Source organism: Hibiscus syriacus, unplaced genomic scaffold (assembly GCF_006381635.1).
Source record: "Hibiscus syriacus cultivar Baekdansim isolate YM2019G1 unplaced genomic scaffold, ASM638163v2 tig00111582_pilon, whole genome shotgun sequence".
NCBI classification, from domain to species: Eukaryota; Viridiplantae; Streptophyta; class Magnoliopsida; order Malvales; family Malvaceae; genus Hibiscus; species Hibiscus syriacus.
The window spans coordinates 613160-637916 of record NW_024063126.1 but is presented as its reverse complement, the minus strand read 5'-3'; the positions used below and the strand labels follow the sequence as shown (position 1 = coordinate 637916).

Sequence of the window (24757 nt, the reverse complement as noted above, 5' to 3'; positions counted from 1 at the left end):
TATCACACATTCACCCCAGTGAGAGTAACGCATAATTACAACGTCGGGTGAAACCCATAGATTCTAGCAGTCTAAATAATACTTAATTCCAATAATGACAGTAACCTATCCATACTTACATCAATTAAAATTGTCGCATAATTTGAACAATAAACTCATAACAGACTTACACCAAAAAATCTGGTTTCTCAACACAATTTTCATTATTGAACTTATCACGAATCTACACCTGGTAAAACTAATATTTAAAAATACTCAAGAAACACATTGTAAGATAAACTAAGCATGCTCATAATGATTCTTCTTAACCTTTGTATGATCAAAATAAGGTTCTTAAAAACCATTAATATTCTTTAAAAAGAACCAACTATATCGTATATCTAACATTCACCATATACATGCCACTACTAGGATATCAAAATACGAAAAGTAAATCCATTACGGTGATTGCTTGTGGTAACCCTTGCTCGAAGATGCAACACTTGGCTGACTAAGATTCCTTCGAAGTACCGACGTGTGAAAACAACACGCTAAGAAATAATCTTAGTGAGGTAATACAGAATCAAAATACAATAATAACCAAGTGAGATCTTTCAATGGTAATTGATAAGCCAATATGTATAATAACTATGGAATTCATACTCAAGCATAGAAATTCGTTAAGGATGTGCCCAAAGTAATCCTTATAAGTTCTCTAGCTATGTGAGATGGGTCAATATGATTGGCATACAATACACCAAACACAACACCAAAGCGAGACTCGCCTCGCAAGGGTGAACGAACCTGAAGGTCCAAGAACATAGCTGCTCGACCCTATGCATGCCATTGTACCTTAACACTTCTATCTAGCTACTTGGACAATTCAGTCATACAACCAAATTTCTATAATATTATACAATCATCCGTACATACAATAGTTTTCATGGGACTTGCCACAGTTTCCATAAACTATAAATCAAATTTAACAACTATATTTGCACGCACCTTTACTTAACTTACCAAATACGTACTCAAGTCCTAATGAGGTTTAATTGTCATCTTTCTTTTTGTCATGAGATTTTCCAACCTTTGAGTCTTCTTGAGTAACTTTAGAAATTACTCTATACTTGCACAAGTAATGGTTTTCATCAACAAATATTTACCCAACTATACCCATATACTCATTCTTGGCTTCAAAAATGCATATATGCTCAACAAATAATTTCAACTTTGAATAATATAATAGTTAGATTCCCACAATTAATAATACTCTATTTGATGTTTCTCTCTCAAAATATCTAGTTTTTCACATAAAACCTATATGGGGTTTTCTAGATTTTTAGCCCCCACTCCTTAAACCAGCATAATATCATACTCATTTTAAAGGAAATTCCATGGAGAAAATTTTTGTATTTCATGGGATACCCCAAAATCTCTCCACTTTAAAAAAAAGAAGAAAAAAAAGATGAAACTCCTTACCTTCTAAAGTGGCGTCTAGGAGAAGGAGAAGAAGATGAACACCTTTTCGCTCATCTTTTCTCTTTGCAACCCATAATATAACCCATGTTTTTTTTTCTCAAAATAAAAATGGCCATAATATCTCAAATCTAGTGGCATAGATTGAATATGAAGTTTCCAACAAGAATCACATGGTTCATATTTCTTGCTTGTGTTAGTATCCATAATTTCTTTGGGAATATTATTCCATAAAGAGTTCAACTATTCCCTTGTTTCCACCTAGAGTTGCGTAGTTCCCTTTTCGCAATTTAGTCCTTATTTTTCCATCGAGTCGTTTGTTAGCATTAAAATCATTCAACCAAGACCCAAATTTAGTCCTACCATTAATGAAAGTCACTACATTAGTGCTTAAAAATAACAAAATTACCAGTTTAGTCCTTGAAAGAAATTTCAGGGCATTACACGTTAAAATACACTTAGTGGGACATTAATAATAATAAAATAAAATATCGATAAATTTAACTTTTCATGTAAAAAATAATACAATAGTATCATGTAATAATATAAAGAACATGTAAAATATACTTATTAAAGTCATTTTCGTTCTTTTAAAATATTGTTCACATAAGTACCTCATTTAATCAAATCCAATAATCATGATAGATTGGCTTTGAATTAAACAAATCAACCTGCACTTTTCAATTTCACATAACTATAGCCCATTATATAATAAATGAGAATACATAGTACACGAGTCATATAAACGAGGGTATTATTTGTAATATAACTGCCTATGAATAAATTATACATTTAGTGCCCTGTGAATCAATTGTACCATAGTTGTCATATAACCAATTTGCACATATAGAATATGGGTGTACAAGTACTGTAGAACACAACAATACTGTACCTATAACCAGGAATACATTACACTAACATTTTATATATGCACACAACATATCACAGAAAAACATATCATGTTTCTTTCTATAATGTACACAAATGTACCTATGTAAAATCAATCAATAAACACACCACCTCATGTCATGCCAATAGTACCAACAAATCTCAATGCATATACAATGGGTTTTTTTTTTAACAAATTCATGTACCATTCACTTATCAAAGTGTCATATAAAAATGTATTGGGTAATTCATATAAAATCATTTGAATACCATTTTGTAAAAGTATGAAAATAAATCAAAATACGATTTAAATTCTTTTCTTTTTAAATCATTTGAGGTTGGCTCATTGCAAGTGTACTCACCTAGTAATGCATCGCTAGCAAACCTCTATTTTCGATACAACTTCACTCTTTCACTTTTTCCTTAACGTCAAGCTTGCTTGTATATTGATCTCGATAACGATCTATGTAAACCGCCATTTACAAAACATATACAATTTCAAATTATATGTTAGTATCATTCTAACATAAGCATATACTAGAAATAAATTCATCAAAATATTTCGATACAAATTCGATATTAACTACACTTCGCAACACCATCTTTAACCTTAATATTCAAAATGGCCTATCAAGTCCCTTACTATTCCTATTCATCACTTGATCACATGAAATTTCTAATTTTTACATTTCAATCACTAATATGAATTCTTTTATAATTCATCTCAACTTTTCCAAAATATTCAAAATGATCCCTTGCCATTTAACTTCAATTCAAACTTCTAATAGCAAAACTAAACATTCCAATATTTAATTTAAACATAGTACATACAAAATTGCAATCTTGCCACTTTAATCCAACGATCCAAATTGAAAATGGAAATTAATTCTCAAATCCAATGATTCATATTATTTTCCATCATTTTAAAACATGAAAATAATATTTATAATCTTAATTTAATAACCTTTAAATTTTCTCGAAATTTCTATTCGATCCTATTTACCAAATTTTTACCGGACTTTAACATTTTCTCATTTTTTAACACGAATTCCATATCAAAAATATGATTTCAATAAAACCCACTCTCAATATTAAACTATCCGTTTATCTAATAAAAATTATTTTTGATAAAATTACCACTTAAGTTCCTAATTTTTTTTCTAATTTTATACATTAGCTACTAAACTTTCAAAATTTTCTAATTAAAGTTACATTTGGGTCACTATCCAAAATTTTGGGTATTACATTAAGCATGGAAATCATGAAAACAAATTACACCAAATGATAGAGAATTTCATGTAGAGGAAGATGATGTTTTCCTGATTTTTCTTAACAAAAGTCTACTAACACTTGGTATTTTAACCATTTAAAATAAATTTAAAATTCATTTTATGCTAAAAGACTTATTCACCCTTAAAAATTCATGATAATTATCGAATCACCATGCTACATCATAATTTCATCATCCTTACATCATCAAATTCAAACATAGACAAACATTTTCTAATCATCCAATTTTTCCCTTGCAATTTTCCAAAAATTATAATCTTGCCATTTTATTCTAAAAGTTCTTATTTAACATGGAAAATTAATTTAAATTCAATGATGTTAAATTCTATTGATAAAAAATATAGAAATAACATTATTAAGCTTTTACTGTCATCCTTCAAATTTTCTAAATTTTTGATTCGATCTGATTATCCAAATATTTTACCAAACTTTATCGTCTTATAGCTTTTAATAAAAAGTCTGGATAAAAAATATAATTCCCAAGAAAATTTTATTATTGAGGGTGAACTATTCATTTATAGGATAATATTTATTCTTGTGAAAATTACAAATTTGTCCCTAAAGTTTTCCCAAATTTATACTTTGCTACTAAACTTTTAAAATTTACATTTTGGTCCAAAATTTGGGATATGACAGTTTCAATGCATAATGAGGAAAATTTCATCCTCAAGAATTCAAAATTATTTGTATCAGACTTTCAGAAAAAATATCGATCTTTGATGTAAAAATTAAGGTTTGAAATATGAAATATCGATATTTATTCTATTCATATGGACACTATTTATATTTGTATTGATACTTGTTCTAATTGTTTCGATACTTAATATACAAGAGCAATGTCTTCATATTAAATGAACACACAAAACATTATACTAACAAATAAATGTAGTAGTAAAACTTCAACAACCATGACATAATTCCCAACCTAATCCAGCAGGTCACTGGTTTATGTAAAAAGAACCTATGATTCATCTAAGATGAAAACTTAACTCATGTTAAACTGAATAAAGAAAATATTTTTAGGGACCACTATCGATTAAAAATGGACCATGTTGCATCATACAAAGTTACTCCGAATGCAAAATGTGAAGAACCAGTTTTTGTAGATGTTTTTCAAAAGTTTCTTGGGGTGCTATTTTCTTCTCGTGATCAAGCTTGGGATTTATATATAACATATGCAAAGAAGCGTGATTTTAGTGCACAACAAGGAACAACACGGATATATAAAGAAGAGAACGTGAAGTTAGAAGAACTTTTTTGTTTGAAACAAGGGTTGCAGAAATCAAAATTAAATAATGTTGATTGTCAATGTGCTCATCAGGCAATCATAGAAACAAATTGCAAAGCTAGAATAGTAGTGAATGCAACAGAAACTGAAGATCAATGGGTTGTAAGTAAAGCTAATAAGGAATGTAATCATGAATTTTACACAAATGTTATGACACCATTTTTGCGTTCAAATAGAGCCGTCACTGAGACTGGTCTGGAAGAAGTTGGTGTTGGTACATCACAGGTTATGAATTATTTCAAGCATCAGGCAATTTGTTATTAAAATGTTGGCTTTACACATAAATACCTTTACAATGTACTTGAAAGGGGAAAAACGAAAGAAATTACTGATGGGGATGTCAATACACTAATATCCTACTTTGATTTTAAGAAACAAGATGATCTCATGTTTTTTATGACCTAATAAGTCGATAGATCAGGAGCATTACACAATCTTATCTGGGTCGATTCAAGGTCAAAATCAACCTACACCTGCTTCGGTGATGTAATTGCTTTCGACACAACGTATAAAGATAATTAATATAGTTGACCAATAAGCCCTATTGTCGGTGTCAATCATCATCATAGCACAATAGTATTTGCTACTGTTATCATCGCAGATGAAACCACTCAAATGACCGAATGGATTCTACATGATTTTTTATAGGCCATGATGAATAAAACACTTGTTTTAGTTATCAACGATGGGGATAGGGCTATGTAGAGGGAAATCAAATTTGTTATCCCTTTCTCTAAGAACATATTATGTTCATGGCATATTTCTTGCAATTCACAAACTAACATTGGTGACAAGAAGTTTACAATTGTATTTTCTAAATGTAAGTCTGCATGGTGGATAAATGAAGAATTTGATATACAATGACAGTTACTTGTTTTTGAATCCAATATGGAAAATCATCCATGGGTGATTGAGAAGGGAAATACTTGTCACTTATGGTCACAAGCGTATCTAACGGTCATTTCTTTGCCAATATTAGGTCTGCACAAAGGTGCGAGTCTATGAATAATTCACTCGTGATTGCATTGGCAAATAAGAATACATATTTAGATGTTGTTCTTGTAATTGATGAAGGAATTAGCCAAATACATATTAACGAGTTGCAAGTGGATTTCTTAAGTTCACAAATGAAACCTTTCCAAATAAAAAACTTACTAATCTAGAAAGCAATGCTGCCAAAGTATATACATGAGAATCATTTAGTATTTTCCAAAAAGAACATCAATGGGAGACATTGTACCAACTTCAGAAACATGTGAAAATATTAGATTAATGACAAACTTTTTTGTTGTCAAAGTACAAAGACAAGAACAAGACTCTTGAAATTTGTTTAGACCTCATTTTAGAAAGCTTAACATGCTTTTGTAGAAAATTTGAGACATTCAAAATTCAATTTCGACATCAACTACAAGTAGTGAAGAGCATGGATTACACATCTTTGCCTAATTCTTTGATTCTTAGTAGGTGGACAAAGGATGCAAAGATTTTCGCACCATGTTTTGTTGATTTCAATGTACCACCGAGGTTATGCAAATAACATAGTTCTCTTATCTATGTGTAACTCCAACTCGATTATGCTACATTGCATCAAAGATTGATGAGTCCTTCAAAAAAGCAAGGGATAAGATGAAAAGCCTAACGGCAGAATTTGAAGACGTGTTTACTATAAAAGATTCATCTCAACGTAAAAAAGAAGTTCATGGCATTTACAACCCTCCACGTAAACAAGTAAATGAAAAGAAGTTCCAAAGAAAAAGGTTCAAACCAAAATTAAGTGATATGGGTTCTGCAAACGTGAGGAACATAACAAAGTTACTTGTATATGATTGAAACTCAGTTTGCCAACAATTTCACCTCCAATCGAGCCTGATTTCTTGAAGGATGAATACATGGAACATTCTTGGAGTAACATAAATGATAATAATTATGTGAGTCAGTTGGTATATATTCTTTACCATAATGTATTACAATTTTACTCTTCCTTCCAAATTTCAATCTCCATACGGACTTTGAAGTACTAATCTACATATACGGTAACGATAATAACACCCGATATGTAAGACTTACATGTACAAAAAAATTAGTTTTACCTTTTCTGAACTAACCTGCATAAAAAATTAGTAATTAGTCCCATAAGTTTTTCCCTCTAACACTACTATCTTTCTGTTTGTCGCGCTTACAATTCAAGCTACCCTGACTGATTTCATCCCTTCTTAGTTTCTTTCATGGGAAACTAGATTGATTAATATTCTCATATGATCCTAATCTCCAACAACTATATTCGAATTGTCATTCCATTACCACATCATTTAATTTTAAATTGTATTTAAATTTTATAAATATATACTTTATCTAATCGTTTATCTTTTCCTCTCTTATCCCCAAATTTCGCTTGCGTTCTCCTGATCACATGAACGTCGCAATCATTTCTGAGCAATATAATTGATTTTCAAATACGATTCGTACAATTGTTACAAGTATTAGACAAATTAAGTTTTAAAATTGTTAAAATAAATACCCATTCGATTGCTCTTTCATTTGCTTCACCAAAAAATTCAAATATTTCAATGGCACTTAGGCATCCCAAATCCTCCTTAAAAATTGAATTACTAAAACCATTTTCTAATGATGTCATCTACATTAAAATATTTCAATTTGGATCGCCACCTTTTTATAAAACACAACATGCAATATAAATAACATTTTTCAACAAGTTAATCACCAATTTTTTCGCTTCTTCGACTCTCCTTTTTGCCCTTGCTGAAACAGGAGGATCATATACCCTTGCTTCTCGCAAAATCATATCCAACACCAACAAATACCAATGGATTCCATTGTCATTAATTGGAAACAAAAGTTGCTTAATTACATGTCATATGTTATTTAAGAAAATATAATACTTCCTCATAGTACATTATGGTAATGAGAGCATAGTCATTCATCACGGGACCATAAATATCCGCAACATGCTTATATTGTACTTTCTCGTCTAACATCATGATCTGCAATTCCCCTTCAAATAGTTACTAATTTCCCATCCATAACACTTCATTTTATATATACATTTAGTAATTTAACTTACTGATATGTTGCTAGGAAAGAACACAATCATTAATGAACTTGTACTCTTAAGAGATTCCCACACCAGCGTCTATCTGACCATATCAATAAACTAACAATGGTAATTAAAAAAAATAATTACTAAATTGCATATCAATATAACTTTAAACAAACAAAAAATTAATTACAGTTCTCAACTAACCCCTCCACCAACCCATTCATTCGGTTTTAATGTGTCTGTGTCATGTACTGTAATGTGTTGCAACCTAAATTCGACAATAACTTAGTTGAGTCAAAAGTATGTTTGGTTATATTTTTTCAAATCATAACTTATTTAACTATGACTAAAATATATAATACTTATCTCTTTGGCATAAACTATTCCATATATAATCACACAACACGTATTAAAAATCCACAACCCCAACGGTATTTGAACCCGAGACATTAGCCAAAAAACGAATACAAATATTTATCAATAATACAAATAATGAAGCACACAAATATTCTTTCCATTTATGTAGCAAAAAATATGCATCCACAAATATTCATCTCCAATGGTATTTTAATTTCTAACGAATTTGTTCATCTTTCCACTCTAACAACAATTGCTTCTCAGTAACCTTTTTTATAGATCCTGCAACCTATAATTTAGATTTAAACTTATATTAGTGACAACACTACAAGAAACAACATCAATTTCAATATCTATTATTCATCTTACCTTTTACTTTTTCTGCGGTTCACGACAATTAGAATCAAGTTCATGCTCAATCAATATATTAGATATCTCCAATCCAGAATCAGACACCCCCTTATTCTCATGACCTTTCAATGGCTCATCTATATCTTCCTTCACCTTCACTCCATCAAACAATCGTTTATTATTATTTTTCATAACATCAAATTTCTTTTCAACTGATCCAATGTAACTCTTAATCTCATTCATTTCTACCTTAAATTCACTAATTCATTCGTCACTAAATCTTTTTTCAATTCATCAACCTCATGAACGATTTTTTTTAATTTCTACAACACAACACCTCATCTCTTTTATTTCACCCCTCATTTTATCTACTTTATCCACCACCACTCTATCCAATTTTAAATTCAAATTTTCCTTATATTCCTTCCATTAAACTTGAGGGTCTCAATCGCTTCTTCAATTATGATTTGTTTATCCAAAACCTCAAAAAACATTTGTTTAATAAGAACCAAGTCAAACATAAATAGTTCCAGTTTCTCCATCACCGTTTCATTCACACAACTCACCTTAGCAAAAATCCTTCTCTTCAAAATTCTCTTCCTCCACAGGAATAACCTTCAAAATTTAAATTATAATATTAAACGATGTTATTCGATGCTTAATAACAAAATTTTACTTTAATTACATTTTCTTTCATTTTGCGTCTTTCCACTTTTAACTTTGTCATAATTCAAACCACATCTTTCTTACCCCATGCAAAAATGCGTGGTAACCCAAGTTTTTTTTGCAGTTGGCACAATTGTAAAATTAGATCAGAAATAAAAAAATACAATATGCAATAATTGTAATACCCCATATATCATGTCAGTGACTATATTGAAAGGATTTACAAATTTGAAGGATTTACAAATTTGAAGGATTAAATTGAATAAATGGTAAAGTATAAGAAAATGATTTAGAAATTGTGTCTAAGACTAATTAGTAAGAATAGAAGAATGAAAGGGTATTTTAGTCCTTTAGATGGAAATAAATTTAAAATTCATTTTTATTAGGGTATTTAAGAGTAAGAAAAAGGGAAAGTAGAAAAAAAGAAGCTAAGTTATCTTCTCTTCTCCTTCTTCCCGTGTGCCCGTTCACTCCAAAGCCAAATGTGAGTTTCCTCCAAGCTAGTTTTTCCTTTAGTTTAATGGCTGGCATTGAAACCTAGTGATATGGAGGCTTAAGGAAGGGTTAAAGAGGATTAAAACTAAGAGATGGATGATTTATTTGAGATTGAAGAAAATGGGTTTTTGAATGATATATTGAAATATGAGTTTTTATTGAGGTTTGCTAGTATATTTGACTTGTCAAATAATTAAATAAGAGATTAGAAGCATTGGATGTGATTAAAAACATGTATCAAAAAGTAGTATGATTCTTGGTTTGGGATGTTCTTTGGAGAATTTAGATGTTATAAGAAGCTAAATGGAGGAAAAGTTATGTTAAGTTTAAAGATATTGTTTGAGGTAAAAGTAAGATATTTAAACGAAAATTGGGTAAAAATCGAGCTGAAAATGGAAAATATGGGTAAGAGTATCGGTACTAGAAGAACAATATCGATACTATAGGTTTAAATTTGAAGAATTACGATGAACATTATTGATACTGCTGCAATTAGTATCGATATTGCTGTGGGTATCGATACTAAGAGGAAGATATTGATACAACGGATTCCAGAACGTAGAAATGGTATCGATACTGAAAGGGTGTATCCGTACCATAGTATAGAAGTATTGATACCATGGTAGGGGTATCGATACTATTGAGCCTGGAAAATTTAAGATAAGAGGAATTTTGATAGAAATTGAATTTAATTGTACTTTTGAGTATTATTAGAAGTATAAATGTTAGAGAGTATACTAACATTGGTATGGTATGTGTACTTAATGGATGCTTGTTTAGATCATAACCAAGCTCATGAGTCAAGCAAGAAAAATGAAAAAGATAAAGTTGTCGAATAGTCAGACATCATTACAACATACTAGCGAGGCTTATCAAGTGTGTGCATTTATTGTACTTGTATGAAAGGAGGAAGACTCACGATGAGTCAACCTCAATGTTTTGTTAAATGTATGTTTTACAACATTCTAGTATATTTTCATAATGTATATAGAAATGATATTATGAATAAGTTTTAGAGTATGGACTACTCTAAAATGAATGTATGAATGCTAATGAAAATGCATAATGGTGCATTATCTGCATAAAAGGTGCCACTAATGAAAATGCATAGTGGTGTATTATCGGCATAAAAGGTGCCACTAATGAAAATGCATAACGTGTATTATCGGCATAAAAGGTGCCACTAATGAAAATGCATAACGGTGCATTATCGAGATAAAAGGTGCCACTAATGAAAATACATGACGGTGCATTATCAACATAAAAGGTGCCACTAATGAAAATGCATAATGGTGCATTATCGGCATAAAATGTGCCACTAATGAAAATGCATAACGGTGCATTATCGACATAAAATGTGACCTAATGAAAATGCATAACGGTGCATTATCAACATAAAAGGTGCCACTAATGCATTTGCATTATCGACATAAAAGGTGTCACTAATGAAAATGCATAATTGTGCATTATCGACATAAAATATGCTACTAATGAAAATGCATAACGATGCATTATTGGTATAAAAGGTGCCACTAACAAAAATTCATAACGGTGCATTATCGGCATAAAAGGTGCCACTAATGAAAATGCATAACCATTCATTATCGACATAAAATGTGTCACTAATGAAAATTATCGATCTATTTTGATTAATAAATAACGGTGCATTATCAACATAAAATGTGCCACTCATGGTATTCATAAAAGGTGAATGACCATTTCGGTACTTCGGTACAATGCATGTACTTTAAATTCTCATTTAACATACATTGGAAAAAATAAAGGATAATTGGGAACAATATACAATAAAAGAGGTATACTAGGCATACTAAGGGTAGTTTCAAAAACCATATGAAAGAAACATGGTTTAAATAAATGGTTTTTAACTAATCTAATTGAAATATATGATTTAGTTCATATTTTCAAATAGCCATGATATATTTATGCATGAAATACAATTCCTTTACATTATAATGCCTCACTAAGTAAATACTTAGTGTGTATTGATTCATGTATAGGTAAGAGCAAAGACTAATAGAGTAAGGAGTACAATAGAGATCATCAATCCAAGGTTGACTCATCAGTAACTATAGTACAATCAGGTCTTGTTTTGATAATTAGATGGCATGTATATGAATTTAAGAAAAATGCTCTTTAATGTATTCAAGTTAATACTTTGTAATATGTTACAATGAATGTTTTATCGTATATTAAAATGTTTTGTTTTTTTTTTGAAACAAACTTTTATGGGTTTACAAATAAGAAAATGTTTTTAAAAGACATGTGACACTTGTGACTTGTGTACGGGAACATATGGGAAATGGGTATTACATTTATTGGTATTAAAGCTACAAGTTTAGCCGATTCTCAGCCGAAACTAGGTTTATTTGAATTTAGAAAAAGGGATTACATGCTATTAAGATTGAAAGGTTACTGATATGGTGTCATTAGAGTGTGATTTATGTCACTCCTTACTAACTTTAGTATTATTACTAACTTTCAAACTCGCGAAGAGCAGCTAAATGAGAAAATAGAGGGGGATCGGGTAGCGAAAGCTATGAGGAGAATAGTGAGCATATGATTCCATTTGAGAACGCTAGCGCACCGTCACATAAGGTATGCCCGTGCCAGAGTTTGGATTCTTTATATAAGCTCTCGACTCCATATTGACTTGATTCCAACCTCCTCGCCTCCGCCTCCCCCTACTCCAAGAATACTGAGGATATTGATCCCAAAAGAATTGAAGAGTTTATGACCTCATGAGTTTTGGGGCAAAGAGGATGAAGGTCCTATGGAGGTTGACTTATGGATGAATGATGTTATGGTAATTCTTGAAAGTCTTCACTGCTCGGATTCAGAAAATCTGGGTGGAGTTGTATCTTTATTTAGGGGATCAACATGAGTATGGTGGTTAAATACTACGATGTATGCACCACCAGAACAAGTGACCTGGAAATTCTTTCTAGAGGAATTCCTTTAGAACAATTATTTTTGAGATGATAGTGGTAAACCCTATAGGTCACAGTGCTAGAGTAAATCGGGTATATAGAAAATGCCTGATAAAGATTCAAGGGGATGTGTTCTCGAAAAACTTGATAGAGTTTCCCTTCGATGAGTTTGAAATCATTTTGGTCATGGATTGGTTGTCTCCACATCATGGATGGGTTGATTGCTGCAAAAAGAGCTTATTTTTTTAAGAATGCGGAAGGCTCCGAAATAGTAGTGATCGGCAAAAAAGTGAAATCACCATCCAATGTGATATCGACCATGACTGCAAAGGAATGTCAAAGGGGTGAATAGCTTTCCTAGCTAATGTGATAGACACTCGAGTACCAGAAGTGACTGTAAAGGAAATGATGTCAAAGGGGTGAATAACTTTCCTAGCCAATGTGATATCAGCCATGACTACAAAGGAAATGATGTCAAAGGGGTGAATAGCTTTCCTAGCTAATGATATTCCTATAGTTAAGGAGTTTTTCGGATGTTTTTTCGGAAGAGTTACCGGGTTTACCTCCATACTGTGAAGTAGAATTCAAGATTGAGGTTTACCCGGGTACTGAACCTATTTCCATGGCTCCATATCGAATGGCTCCAACGGGGTTAAGAGAATTAAAAGCTCAATTGCTAGAGCTACTCGATAAGGGATTTGTGAAACCCAATATTTCTCTTTGGGGAGGACTTTGCTATTTGTGAAAAAGAAAGACGAGTCTATGCGATTATGAATCAACTACTGTCAGTTAAATAAAGTAACAATAAAGAATAAGTATCCTCTTCCGAGGATTAATGATCTGTTCGATCAATTAAAAGGCCCAACAATGTTCTCTAAGATTGACCTGAGGTCGGCGTACCATCAATTAAAGATAAAAGAGGATGATATTTCAAAGATAACTTTTCGGACTCGGTATGGACACTACAAATTTATGGTGATGCCATTTGGATTAACTAATGCTCCTGCAACATTTATGGACTTAATGAACTGAGTATTCCAAACTTACTTGGAACAATTCATGGTGGTATTTATATATGATATTTTGGTGTATTCTAAGTCAAAAGAGGAACATGATGCTCATCTCCGAGTGGTTCTTCAGACACTTTGAGAAAAAAAAAGTTGTATGCCAAATTTTCCAAGTGTAAATTTTGGTTAGATGAGATTGTTTTCCTTGGTCATATAGTCTCCACAAAAGGAATAAGAGTAGATCCCAAAAAGATTCAAGCTATAGTGGATTGGCAACCCCCAAGGAATGTTTCTAAAGTTCTGAGTTTCTTGGTGCTTGCTGGTTTTTATAGACGGTTCATGAAGAACTTCTCAATGTTAGCTTCACCGCTAACTAAGTTGTTACAGAAATATTTGCCTTTTGTTTGTATAGAGAAATGCGAAGAAGTTTTGAAATGTTAAAGAGAATCATAACAGAGGCCCCAGTGCCCTTACAACCTGAGTCGGGTAATGACTATGTAGTCTTTATTGATGCATCTCACAATGGATTAGGATGTGTACTTATGCAAGACGGAAAATTTGTGGCTTATGCCTCAAGACGGCTAAAGAATCACGAGAGAAATTACCCGACACATGACTTTGATTTGGTAGCAGTCATGTTTGCTTTGAAAATTTGGTGTCATTATCTGTACGGTGAGCGTTGCCATATTTATACGGGTCATAAGAGTCTAAAGTACTTGCTGACTCATAAAGAACTGAACTTGAGACAGAGAAGATGGATCGATCTTTTAAACGATTATGATTTGATCATTGATTATCATCCCAGAAAGGCTAATGTGGTAGTGGATGCACTTAGCCGAAAGACTTTTACCGCTCTAAAGGCCTTGGACGCGCGTATGTCTTTAAAGGAAGATTGTGCTTTATTGCTGAACTTAAGTTAATGTCGATGCTTTTGGATCAGATAAAAGAGTTGCAAGGTCAAGATGAGAAATGCTTGGCAACAATGGCGCGAGTAGAAAAAAGAGGTCAAAGACTTTAAAATGATGTATAATAGATGTTTATATTATCGTAGAAGACTTTGCATTCCCGATGATGATGAGCTGAAGAAATATATTCTTTCTAAGGTACACTATAGTCCTTTGACGATGCATTCGGGCGAGAATAAGATGTATCAGGATTTAAAGAGTTGTTATTGGTGGCCTAGTATGAAAAGAGTTGTATAAGAGTTTGTTGCGAGATGCTTGACATGTCAACAAGTTAAAGTTGAACATCAAGTGCCATCTGGATTGTTACAATCGATATCCATTACTGAGTGGAAGTGGGAACGAGTTACAATGGATTTTGTTTCAGGGCTACCTTTGTCACCAGGTAAAAAGGACTCGATATGGGTAATTATAGACAGATTGACCAAGTAGCTCACTTTATTCCAGTTCGGGAAGATTACTCGATGGATAAATATGCGGAATTGTATGTAAAAGAGATAATTAGGCTACATGGAGTGCCTATATCGATAGTGTCCGATCGAGACCCAAGGTTTACTTCAAGATTTTGGAAGTCCTTGCAAGAGACATTGGGTACTCGATTGAATTTCATCACATCTTTTCATCCGCAGACATATGGGCAGTCAGAACAAACTATTCAGATATTAGAGAATATACTAAGGGCATGTGTGATTGAGTTTAAAGGGTCATGGGAAAGGTATTTGCCTTTAACGGAATTTTCTATAATAACAGTTACCAATAGAGTATTAAGATTACCCCATATGAAGCTTTGTATGGGAGGAAGTTCAGCACCATTAAATTGGTTTGAACTAAAAGATTGAGACCTAGTTGGTTCAAATTTGATGAAAGAAATGGAGAAGAAAGTGGAAATTATTCAGGATAATCTAAAGATAGCCTACGATCGACAAAAGTCCTATGCATATTTGAAATGAAAAGAAATTGAATTTCAAGTCGGAGACAAGGTATTTCTGAAAGTGTCGCCTTGAAAGAAAGTATTGTGATTTGGGTGCAAAGAAAAGCTGAGTCCGAGATTCATTGGACCTTATGAGATTTTTAAATGGGTCGGACAAGTAGCATATCAATTAGTTTTACCTCCAGATATGGATAAGATCCATAATTTTTTCACGTGTCGATGCCCAGAAGGTGCTGATCAGATCCATCATGTCATAACACTCGAAGAAATAGAGTTCCGACCAGATTTAACTTACGAGGAAGAACCAGTGCGGATCTTGGCTAGAGAAAACAATGAACTGCGTAACAAGAAGATTCTTTTAGTTAAAGTGCTCTAGCAAAACCATAAGGTGGAAGAAGCTACTTGAGAAAGAGATGAGGACATGAGGAAGCATTTTCCACACCTCTTCGTATCAAGTACTTCTTTAAATTCGAGGACGAATTTTCTTAAGGGGAGAATTGTAATACCCCAAATATTAGGTCAATGACTATATTGAAATGATTTAAAAATTTGGAGGATTAAATTGAATAAATGGTAAAGTATAAAAAATGATTTAGAAATTGTGTTTAAGACTAATTAGTAAGAATGAAAGAATTAAAGGGTATTTTAGACCTTTAGAAGGAAATGAATTTAAAATTCATTTTTATTAGGATATTTATGAGTAAGAAAAAAGGAAAGTTGAAAAAAAGGAAGCTAAGTTATCTTCTCTTCCCGTGTGCCCGTTCACTCCGTAGCCAAAGGTGAGTTTCCTCCAAGTTGGTTTTTCATTTAGTTTAATGGATGGTATTGAAACCTTGAGTGTTATAGAGGCTTAAGGAAAGGTTAAAGATGATTAAAACTAAGAGATGGATGATTTATTTGAGATTGAAGAAAATGAGTTTTTGAATGATATGTTGAAATATGAGTTTCTATTGAGGTTTGCCAGTATATTTGACTTGTCAACTAAGTAAATAAGTGATTAGAAGCATTGTATGTGATTAAAAACATGTATGAAAAAGTAGTATGATTCTTAGTTTGGGATGTTCTTTGGAGAATTTATATGTTATAAGAAGCTAAATGGAGGAAAGCTAGTTGAGTTAAGTGATGTTAAGTTTAAGGATATTGTTTGAGGTAAAAGTAAGTGATTTAAATGAAAATTGGGTAAAAATCGAGTTGAAAAATGGAAAATTTGGAAAATGGAAAATAGGTTTAAATTTTAAGAATTACGATGAACAATATCGATACTGATGCAATTAGTATCGATACTGCTATGGGTATCGATACTAAGAAGAAGATATCAATACCATGGATTCTAGAATGTGGAAATAGTATAGATATTAAAAGGGAGTATCGACACCATAATATAGAAGTATCGATACCATGGTAGGGGTACATATACTATTGAGCCTGGAAAATTTAAGATAGGAGGAATTTTGATAGAAATTGAATATAGTACTTTTGAGTATTATTAGAAGTATAAATATTAGAGAGTATACTAATATTGGTATGGTATGTGTACTTAATGGATGCTTGTATAGATCATAAACAATCTCCTAAGTCAAGCAAGAAAAAGGGCAAAGATAAAGTTGTTGAATAGTCGGACATCATTACAGCATACTAGTGAGGCTTATCAGTGAGTGCATTTATTGTACTTGTATCAAAGGAGGAAGACTCGTGATGAGCAACCTTGAATGTTTTATTAAATGTATGTTTTACAACATTCTAGTATATTTTCATAATGTATATAGAAATGATATTATGAATAAGTTTTAGAGTATGAACTACTCTAAAATGAATGGATGAATACTAATGAAAATGCATAACAATGCATTTTCAGCATAAAAGGTGCTACTAATGAAAATGCATAACGGTGCATTATCGACATAAAAGGTGCCACTAATGAAAATGTATAACTGTGCATTATTGGCATAAAATGTGCCACTAATGAAAATGCATAACAGAGCATTGTCGGTATAAATGTGCCACTAATGAAAATGCATAACGGTGCATTATCGACATAAAAGGTGCAACTAATAAAAATGCATAACGATGCATTATCGGCATAAAAGGTGCCATTAATGAAATTGCATAACGGTGCATTATCAACATAAAAGGTGCCATCAATGAAAATGCATAACGATGCATTATCGGCATAAAAGGTGCCACTAATGAAAATTATCGATCTATTTTGATTAATGTATAACGGTGCATTATCGGCATAAAAGGTGCCACTCATGGTATTCATAAAATATGAATGACCATTTCGGCACTTCGGTGCAATGCATGTACTTTACATTCTCATTTAACATACATTGGGCAAAATAAAAGATAATTAGGTACAATATACAGAAAATGAGGTATGTTGAGCATACTAAGAGTAGTTTCGAAAACTATATGAAAGAAACATGGTTTAAATGAGATGGTTTTTAACTGATCCTTATGAAATATACGATTTAGTTTGTATTTTCAAATAGCCATGATATATTTATGCATGAATTATAGTTCCTTTACATTATAATGCCTCACTAAGTAAATACTTAGCTTGTATTGATTCACGCGTGGGTAAGAGCAAAGACGAGCAGAGTAAGGAGTGCAACAAAGATCATCAATCCAAGATTAACTCATCAGTAACTATAGGACAATAAGGTCTTCTTTTGATAATTAGATGGCATGTATATGAATATAAGAAAAATGCTCTGTAATGTATTCAAGTTAATACTTTGTAATAGGTTACAATGAATGTTTTATCTTATATTAAAATGTTTTGTTTTTATTTTCGAAACAAAATTTTATGGGTTTACAAATAAGAAAATGTTTTTAAAAGACATGTGACAATTGTGACTTGTGTAAGGGAACATATACGGGAAACGTGTGTTACATTAACAATGAACTTAATCAATTTATCGATACAATTCAATTTATTTATAGAGTATTAATTTATAAAGATTCTATTGTTTTATATATTTTGACAAAAATAAAATGATATCAATATCACGTAATCTTATGACATAAAATTTAGAAGTTAATTATTTTCAATTAATTGATTGATTGCTTTTATTTTTCTTTTGAATAAATTCATCAGAATTATTCGAATTACCTTTTTCATGCTTGCATTAGAAGAAAAAAATATTATCACCTAATTTTATGAATTTAATTGATAAAAAGTTAGAATTTAATAATTTTCAATTATTTAATTACCTTAATATTTTCAAATAATTTCTCTATAATTTTTCTAATTACCTTTTATCTTTGTTTTAACTTGATGAATGTAAAGTTGTAATGCAAGTTAAAGGAGATATTAAAAATAAAGAAATAACGAGAGAAAAAGAATAAAAATATAGGAAAGGGTTGATATTAATTATTTAGTAATTAAAGGCGAATAGCAGCCAAATACATGGGAGTTGCTCAAATTCAATTATGTATAAGATTTAGGCTTTGGCAATCCCTGGACGATGCCGCACAGTAGAGTGCTATCGGGGATGTTGTACTCGTCCCTCAGTGATTTTTCAGGCGATAGAATACTGGCATAGAATTGTTCCCCCAAGTAAGTTCTCTCCCAAATCTCCGATCTGATGTTCCACATGCCTGCATTATCAAACGTCAAAAGTATGGCAGCCCACGACTTTGGGAACACTTGTATCGTGTGCCTGCTCACTGCATCGAGAAGATTGTAGTTCATCCTCTTCTCGGGACTCCATGTCCCTGGCTCTACCGCCACCGCGAAGAATGAGTACCCGTCCAAGTGGTACGACTGGAGGCTTTTCTCGTGGTTCTCGAAAATGATCTCCACGAAGTTACGGAACGTCATGTTGACGACATTCGGTTGTTCGATGAAGTCTGTGGTATTTTCTTGTTCATCCTTCATGACATCGTATTTGAAAACCTTGTCCGCCATGTTAAAGTATTCCGCAAGCTTCAGGGGAGTGGCTGGGTTAATATGAGAGACACGGTTAAAGCCGTAACGGAGCTTGCCGTTGGCTCTGCTAACACCGTTCGCCAGCTTGATAGTGCGGGTGATGTTAATAGCACCGTAATGGTACGATCCTTGAGGATTTGGCCTTGCGGCACTGGCGGTAAGATTCCATCGGAAGGTACGGAACTGATTCAGCGACCAAGCCCAACCGACCGGAGCGGGGGGAAGCTCAGGTGAGGCTTCACCATTGCCATTGGTGTAGCTAATGATTGCAGTGCTAGTCTGAACATCCTTAAGAAATCGGGTGGATGCTACAATATAATAGTCCTTTGGGGCTTGGTCGGCAGTAACAAGAACCGTAAAACATTGTCCGTTATGTACATCCAAGGAATCGTACGAGTTCTGAACGGTGTGGGAACCCTCCATTTCCACAAGTTTCATAGTGTGGCCTTGGATCCTGAAGTTGATAGAGGCCTTGAGTCCTACATTGCAGATCCTGTACCTGTATGTCTTGCCAGGCTCCATGGTGAACAATGGTTCCTGCTTGACTCCAACTTTACCAGCTTTACCATTAATAAGGACACCATCAGGCCTACCCAAGGGACGACCGCTATCCAAAAAGCCCCTCAGTTCCTTGTGGCTCTTGGTATACCAGTCACCGACGAGGACGGTATAATCTTCGGCGGGTTCATCGTAAGGGATAGGAATAAGCGCACGGCTGTGCACGGTAAGACCACCGAACCCACCGGCTGCCCTATGTAATGCCGTAGAGGGATAGTAGATGTAGCTGCCGATCTGGTCCTTCACCTGGAAATGATACGTGAAGTTGGTTCCCGTGGCAATAGGACAGTTGGTTCCGGGCACTCCGTCTTGCCAAGAATTCTTCCTCTGTTGGATTCCGCTCCATGTGAAAAGGAAGGGCTCGTCAAGATAGTTAAACACATTGACCACGACGTTATTATTGGTGGTGGAGTTGATGTTGGGCCCGGGGAATTCGCCATTGACGAGAATCACTTGCTCAGGAACTCCCAACGGAGAGATGGTGCCGTAGGTAACGTTCCATGTGAAGAACAAGTAAGGGTCTTCACCGCGGACACCGGAGGTCGATGCTCCGACTAGGAAGCACACGATGAGGTTAAGGATTACCCTGGTAGCCATCTCTCTTCAGTAATCGACTGCTCGGTTCGATTACTATGTTATTATAATAAATGTATCAAACCCTAAACCTATTTATTATATGCGAGGAAGAAGATGCTTTGCTTTGCTTCTTCCTCACTGCCTTACCTCTGCCATTGTTGCTCCTATTTTATAGTGCAATTAGACCATCCAATCTCTATTTTCGACCATCCAATGTCCGATTCCATCGCCTTATATTATTCTTCAATTTTTTTGTTCAAAGCAACTCAGTTTATTTACCTATTTTTCTTTGGTATTTCGTAAATTATAAATCAACCATGGAAAAATCCTATCAACCAAATCTTGTCATTCGAACAACTAGAGACCTTTTTAAAACTTAATTCTTCAATAGCCAAATAAATTAAAATGATTGGATTCATATATAAATTAAGTTTATTCATTAGCGTTACATAACTTGATCACATGATTTCAATCGAACTATACTAATTGTTACAAAATATTAGGGTGAAAAGGTAAAAAGAAGAAGCATTAGACATCCCTCTACTTAAAAATTAATATGATCATCGTATTATTTTTTTCTCTTATTCCAACTCAGGAAATAAATCCAATGTCGTCCTTTGACCAACTTTTTTCGTCGTTAAGCGTTACTGTAACATTCATTACCTGTATAAGTATACTAATACGAGTTATAGATGTCACATCAATTGTTTAAAACATTTGCTAACTCGAATGGGTGATTTTTTTTCTTTCTTGTCCAAATCATAACCATTAATATAAAATATTTAATGACATAAAATCAAAACATAGTATTTAAAACATAATTTAATATAAAAACATCCATTCATACTGATAATATTAGATAAAACTAACCTTAATAAAACATAGTAAGACAATTCTAATTTGACTATTACAAACCAATTCAAAAAGGGTTTAACAGAGCAACTAAGACATATACAAAGTACATGTCACTGACTAAGTCAAAATCACATCGAAGGATGTCTTATTGATACTGTAAATATACTCCTTGATGCTTGGGATTTATCAATACTCCTTACTCCTACGTTTGCTTTTTACCTATGCGTGAAAATCATCACATGATAAGTATATACTTAGTGAGGCAATTAAAATAATAAGCAATGCAATACATCACATCCATGTAATTAAATATCATTGTCAAATGTGATATGATCACTTTACTTGCATATCCATTGTACTACCATAATAAACATGATAATAATTCAATTATAGTAATATTATCAGTAAACCATAGCCCAAAATATAATATTATGAAGACCTTGGGTATTCAAGTCAAAAACCTGCACCGTAGTGTTGTGATACATAAGGTCATGCCCACCACCTACACTAATTGTGCTTACACACTGTAGTGCTGAATCAAACCTGCAGTTGTTGGATTCTATGGCATGCCAACTACACCCTCTCATTCCATGACTTATTTGGACTTATAGTATATTTTATTCAATCCATAACAATATATATATATATATATATATATATCAAAATCATTTAAACTTTGGGAATTTCATACCAAAAATAACATTCACTAATATATATCAACAAGTGATCAATGCATTTACATTCAACTCTTGACATATTTAAAATATGTCAAGTATGTGAAAATGACATAAATATCATGCTAACATAAATAAGGTAGACTCATCGCAAGTCTTCCTAATGATGTATAAACATCCATGTATAATGTCATGCATGCATTGCACTCACCTTGACACTTTATATATACATCAAAATATTAGCCTTACTAAACTTCTAATTTGCTCCTCGTTTACGATTCATTCATATCACGAATTCAATCACGATATATACAAATCACATACATATTGAAAACATATGTTAGTATTGTTCTAAAATAAATAAATTTCAATAACAAAAACCCATAAAAATATATTCGAAACTTATTCGATATCCAATCACTTTAACATTTGTGAATTCTTTTAATTTTGGCACCAACTTTTCCAATTTACGCAAAATGATCCTTCACCATTTTACCCACTAAATTTTCAACACTAAAATTCGAGCATTGACATAAATACCAGTCAAATACGTTTTCAAAGGCATAATTACCTTTTAACACCCTAAACTATTTGAATTTTCCATAATTGTCACTTAACTTACCAGGCTTCTAAATTGATCCAATACCACATTCTAACATCAATTTCAACTATCAAACAGTAATTTACAGCATAGTACATCAACTATTGGAAAATTACACATCAACCCTATAACTTTTCAAAATTACCAAATAGATCCCTAACTTTCACAAAATTACAAAATGGTCCTAAATTTTTCTAAGGCTTATAGAACACTTACCAAATCATTTCCAACCCACATAAATTTTTCATAATTTTATCATCCTCAATAGTCTATGTCGAATACTCTAAACATTCTATATTAGGGTTTTTCATGATTTCACTTGATTTCGATTTGATTCGAGCATGAAATCAACCTCTATTCAACATTATAAAATCTCTATAATCAAACCCATAATTACATTTCTTCAAAACACAAATTTTCCCTAATTTTAGGGTTGGCTGAAACTTAAGGAAGCATCTCTAGGAGGTTTGATCATGTTTTGATCATCAAACAAGCTTGGAAATGAATCTACTCCTCAATAACATCAAAATCCATCATCAATTCATGAAACCCTAATAAGAACATAAACCCTAGGATTTGGGATCTTTGAACTCAAACAAGATTAGCATGCAATAATTGTACCAAATGATAGTGTTTTTTTTCCGCATAGAATAGTTTTCTATTTCACGATTTGATCCAAAATCCAAAGAAAATTGCTAAAAAATGAAAAGAGAAATTTTCTCTTACTTAAGGTTATGCTCCACGGCTTGGAAGGGAGAAGATGAACAAGCTTACATGAAATTTTAGCTTAATTTCATGTTAATTTATCATTTATTTAAGCTTAAATGAATTTAAAATTCATTTAATTGAGAAATGACAATTTTTCCACGAATAAAACTTTATATTTAGAACCATACCAAGCTACATAACCCTTATCATCTTTCCAAAGTCAAATATGAACAAAATAATGCACCCTTTGCCATTTTAACCATGAAGTTTCCAAAAATATCAATCTTGCCACTTTAATCCAACGATCCAAATTGAACATGAAAATAAATTCCCAAATCCAATGGTTTATATTATTTTTCCATCATTTTAAAAAGTGGAAATAATATTTGTAAGCTTAATTTATCATCCTAAAAATTTTCTCAAAATTTCTATTCGATCTGATTTACCAAATTTTTACCGGAAAGGCTGAAATACTCGGTTCATCAAGTCTATAAATGTTGCAGGAGCATTGGTCAAACTAAACGGCATCACCACGAACTCATAGTGTCCATACCGAGTTCTGAAAGCTGTCTTTGGAATATCTTCCTCTTTAATATTTAGTTGGTGATATTTTGATCGAAGATCAATCTTAAAGAAAATTGTTGCTCCTTTTAGTTGATTAAACAAATCATCAATCCTCAGAAGAGGATACTTGTTCAAACATGGTAGATGGACTACCACGTCAGTATCGTGGAACATCATATCAGTACTGTGAACTGTCACATCAGTACCGTAATGGTCAAACGACGATAAGTGTTTATCAAACTACCAGTTTGAGTTTATTTTCTGAGTTAAAGGACTACATTGAGAGAAAAAAATAATAAGATCCATTGGATTTTTTTCAAGAGTTAAAATGGGACAATTTTATCATGGAAAAGTTAAATTTTCTTTTGGCAAAAAATAAAAAAAATAGAAAGAGAAATATACCTAGTAAAAATTGTTGATTTTTTTCAAAAAGATAATTTAAATGGGACAGTTTTAAAATATAAAAGGAACAAATTTAATATTACACTACATTTTCCTTAAAAAAACTTACAATAGTTATTAATTTTTATAATAAATAATACGTAAAACTATGCTTCTTTATTAATAAAAATAACTATTTTCCTAAAAATA

At 32.4% G+C, this 24757-nt stretch overlaps 2 protein-coding genes across 2 annotated transcripts; one reads left to right on the top strand and one right to left on the bottom strand.

The window, feature by feature from the left end:
• Positions 1 to 4675: 4675 nt before the first annotated feature.
• On the top strand, positions 4676 to 5185 carry LOC120165205. Its single transcript, XM_039174773.1, has one exon. It carries the CDS (start codon positions 4676 to 4678, stop codon positions 5183 to 5185), a length of 510 nt encoding a protein of 169 aa, XP_039030704.1.
• A 13857-nt stretch (positions 5186 to 19042) lies between these two features.
• On the bottom strand, positions 19043 to 20840 carry LOC120165331 (L-ascorbate oxidase homolog). Its single transcript, XM_039174879.1, has one exon. It carries the CDS (start codon positions 20783 to 20785, stop codon positions 19130 to 19132), a length of 1656 nt encoding a protein of 551 aa, XP_039030810.1. The 5' UTR covers positions 20786 to 20840; the 3' UTR covers positions 19043 to 19129.
• Between the last annotated feature and the right edge of the window lie 3917 nt (positions 20841 to 24757).